Raw genomic sequence first — 4183 nt, 5'->3', positions numbered from 1 at the left:
GTATGGGAGTATTATTCAGTCACTATGTGGTTATGGTGTGGAGGTATTATTCAGTAACAGTATGGGGGTATTATTCAGTCACTATGTGGTTATGGTGTGGTGGTATTATTCAGTAACAGTATGGGGGTATTATTCAGTCACTGTGGTTATGGTGTGGTGGTATTATTCGGTAACAGTATGGGAGTATTATTCAGTCACTATGTGGTTATGGTGTGGAGGTATTATTCAGTAACAGTATGGGGGTATTATTCAGTCACTATGTGGTAATGGTGTTGTGATATTATTCAGTAACAGTATGGGGGTATTATTCAGTCACTATGTGGTTATGGTGTGGTGATATTATTCAGTAACAGTATGGGGGTATTATTCAGTCACTATGTGGTTATGATTTGGAGGTATTATTCAGTAACTGTATGGGGGTATTATTCAGTCACTATGCGGTTATGGTGTGGCGGTATTATTCAGTAACAGTATGGGGGTATTATTCAGTCACTATGTGGTTATGGTGTGGAGGTATTATTCAGTAACAGTATGGGGGTATTATTCAGTCACTATGTGGTTATGGTGTGGGGGTATTATTCAGTAACAGTATGGGGGTATTATTCAGTCACTATGTGGTTATGGTGTGGAGGTATTATTCAGTAACAGTATGGAGGTATTATTCAGTCACTATGTGGTTATGGTGTGGTGGTATTATTCAGTAACAGTATGGGGGTATTCTTCAGTCACTATGTGGTTATGGTGTGGAGGTATTATTCAGTAACAGTATGGGGGTATTATTCAGTCACTATGTGGTTATGGTGTGGTGGTATTATTCAGTAACAGTATGGGGGTATTCTTCAGTCACTATGTGGTTATGGTATGGTGTTCAGTATCAGTATGGGGGTATTTTTTAGTCGCTATGTGGTTATGGTGTGGTGGTATTATTCAGTAACTCTATGGGGGTATTATTCAGTCACTATGTAGATTTATCAGGTGAGTACTGGTTATTGAATACATTTTAACACATTTCCTGCTCTTACCACTTTTTTTTCCTGAACCTGGAAACCTCTTAAGGTCAGAGCACCAAGCAACATGGGAAACCATGGATTAGAGATCCCATTCTTGTCCAGGATTTTATACACTTAAATTAGAACATGTGCCCCCCTCCATGCCCTTTTCTTTTTTCTCTCCTCCTCCTCTGGGGTTGTGTGTGCAAGTTTTTGTATTTCTCGGTATGAGAAGTATTTTAGTTGTGGTGACATCAGTTATTGGTTTATCAACTTTATTGAGAATGTGTGCAAGTAAAATCTCAGTGTTAGTTAGTTGTGAGCCAGGGGCATAGAAACAAGTAAAGTCTTCAGCTCTCATATGTGCAGCCTGTGCAACTGTAGGAAAAAGGACTCACCACCTCCTCGAAAAGGAAAAAAACAAACATTTATCAATTCGCATGTATTGGACTGTTGTCATGGCTCAGAATTCTTGATGACCTACAATCCAACAGAGACAATGCCACCCCATTCAAGGACTGATAGAATGAAGCTCTAGGACCTCACTCTTGACAAACTCCTATTACATAACGGGGGAGCCACACACTTTTCACAGGTCCTATGAAGTCGATCTGCTCTTAGATAGACGGAATGGGACACCATGACAAAAATGAATATGGGCCACCTCTTGATGATAGTTAATGCCATTATAACAAACAGGGCCACATTAGGACAGAAGAGCCTGGCACTTCTCCATCCCCTCCGCCGTGGCGCAACCAATGGGCTGCTTCCCCTCACAATTGCCACTATGCCAGTACCTGGGGAGAGTTCAGCCTCTGTTCACACCACTCATTGACAGTGGACCATTACCACCTTCTAATGAAAGCAGAGTTTTCTATTGTCCAGTAGATTGTATGTAAGAGACTGAACAAATGGTCTCCTTGGCTTAAAACCCACTACTAATGTGGTTCTGAGCGAGTCGGATGCTGGAGAAACAGGGGCCCATATACTTTCCTTGCACAGGGACCGTCTACTGTCTGTGTCTGGCACTGGCTTATAGAGAAGAGGTGAGACCAACCTGAGTTGATGACCTCCCCTGTCTCGTTACAGATCTATGTTACATTGGCTGCGGTCGTAGACTCCTGATTTATCGAAGGTTGGAAAATGCGGAATATCCATTTTCTGGTCATTTTATCCCCAATAACTTTAGAGAGACTCTCTTTCGGATCTCCTTGGTCCTTACTCCATAAATGATTGGGTTCATCATTGGTGGCACAAGAACGTAGAGGTTGGCCACCAGTATATGGACGTAAGGTAGGATGTGGTTTTCGGGAATCCTGTGGGCTATGAAAGAGAAGAAAGCTGGGACATAGAGAAGGATTATAACACAGAGGTGAGACACACAAGTACTAAATGTCTTCTGGCGAGCAGACGAGGAGGACAGTCTCACGACAGCACGAATGATGGCCACGTAGGACATGCCGATCAGAAGTAAATCAACAACAGATGTACAAACAATGATGACCACATCATAGATGATGTTGACCATGATGTCGGCCGTGGCCAGCCGGGCCGTGGCCATGTGTTCACAGTACGTGTGCTTTATCACATTGCTCTTCTGGTATGGAAGGCGTCTGAGCAGCAGAATGACTGGGATAATGATGATCACGCTCCTGGACACCGAGGCGGCCATCACTGCCCTGATAAACTATGCTGTCAGTGTTGTCACATAAGCTAATGGGTAACAGATAGCGATATAACGATCGTAGGCCATGGCGAGCAGAACCACCAACTCAGTCATACAGATAAAATGAATGAAGAATATTTGGATGAGGCATCCATTGAAGGAAATTTCATGGGATTCAAACCAAAAAATGCTGAGGGTCTTCGGAACGGTGGAGGAGCTCAAGAGGATGTCCCCGACCGAGAGCATCGTGAGGAAGAGGTACATGGGCTGGTGGAGGCTTTCTGCTAGGGCGATCACCAGGAACAGGACAGAGTTCCCCATCAGAGACAGAACATACATGATGGAGAACAGGATGGAGAGCAGTAGGTGGGAATTCTCCAGGTCAGGGACAACTATAGGGGGACTACTATAGAGAGACAACATAGAGGGACAACTATAGAGTGACAACCATAGAAGGACAACTATAGAGAGACAACTATAGAGAGACAACTATAGGGGGACAACTATAGAGAGACAACTATAGGGGGAAACTATAGAGAGACAACTATGGAGGGACAACTATAGAGAGACAACTATACAGGGACAACTATAGAAGGACAACTATAGAGAGACAACTATAGAGGGACAACTATAGACGGACAACTATAGAGAGACAACTATAGAGGGACATCTGTAGAGAGACAACTATAAAGAGACAACTATAGCGGGAAAACTATAGCGAAACAACTATAGAGGGACATCTGTAGAGAGACAACTATAAAGAGACAACTATAGAGGGAAAACTATAGAGAGACAACTATAGTGGGCAAATATAGAGAGACAACTATAGAGAGACAAAAATAGAGAGACAACTATACAGAGACAACTATAGAGGGACAAAAATAGAGAGACAACTATAGAGGGACAACTATAGAGGGACAACTATAGAGGGAGAACTATAGAGGGAGAACTATAGAGAGACAACTATAGAGAGAAAACTATAGGGGGACAACTATAGAGAGACAGCTATAGGGGGAAACTATAAGGGGATAACTATAGAGAGACAACTATAGGGGGAAACTATAGAGAGACAACTATAGAGGGACAACTATAGAGGGACATCTATAGAGAGACAACTATAGCGGGACATCTATAGAGAGGCAACTATAGAGGGGCAACTATAGAGAGACAACCATAGAGAGACAACTATAGAGGTACAACTATAGAGAGACAACTATAGAGGAACAACTATAGAGGGGCAACTATAGAGGGACAACTATAGAGGGACAACTACAGAGGGACAACTATAGGGGGACAACTATAGAGAGACAACATAGAGGGACAACTATAGGGGGACAACTATAGAGTGACAACTATAGAGAGACAACTATAGAGGGACAACTATAGAGGGACAACTATAGAGAGACAACTATAAAGAGACAACTATAGAGAGACAACTATAGAGGAACAACTATAGAGGGGCAACTATAGAGGGACAACTATAGAGGGACAACTACAGAGGAACAACTATAGAGGGGCAACTATAGAG

The 4183-nt window shown here is 42.7% G+C and overlaps 1 protein-coding gene across 1 annotated transcript; it reads right to left on the bottom strand.

Moving 5' to 3' along the window:
* Positions 1-2154: 2154 nt before the first annotated feature.
* LOC142702042 (olfactory receptor 52B2-like) lies at positions 2155-2994 on the bottom strand. The gene is given in 1 exon segment (XM_075848170.1): positions 2155-2994. A coding segment is annotated over 1 exon segment (840 nt).
* Positions 2995-4183: the final 1189 nt, after the last annotated feature.

The sequence above is a fragment of the Rhinoderma darwinii genome, unplaced genomic scaffold, assembly GCF_050947455.1.
Source record: "Rhinoderma darwinii isolate aRhiDar2 unplaced genomic scaffold, aRhiDar2.hap1 Scaffold_2260, whole genome shotgun sequence".
Taxonomy (NCBI): Eukaryota; Metazoa; Chordata; class Amphibia; order Anura; family Rhinodermatidae; genus Rhinoderma; species Rhinoderma darwinii.
The sequence above is the reverse complement of the archived record's forward strand: the minus strand, read 5'-3'. Positions and strand labels throughout refer to the sequence as shown.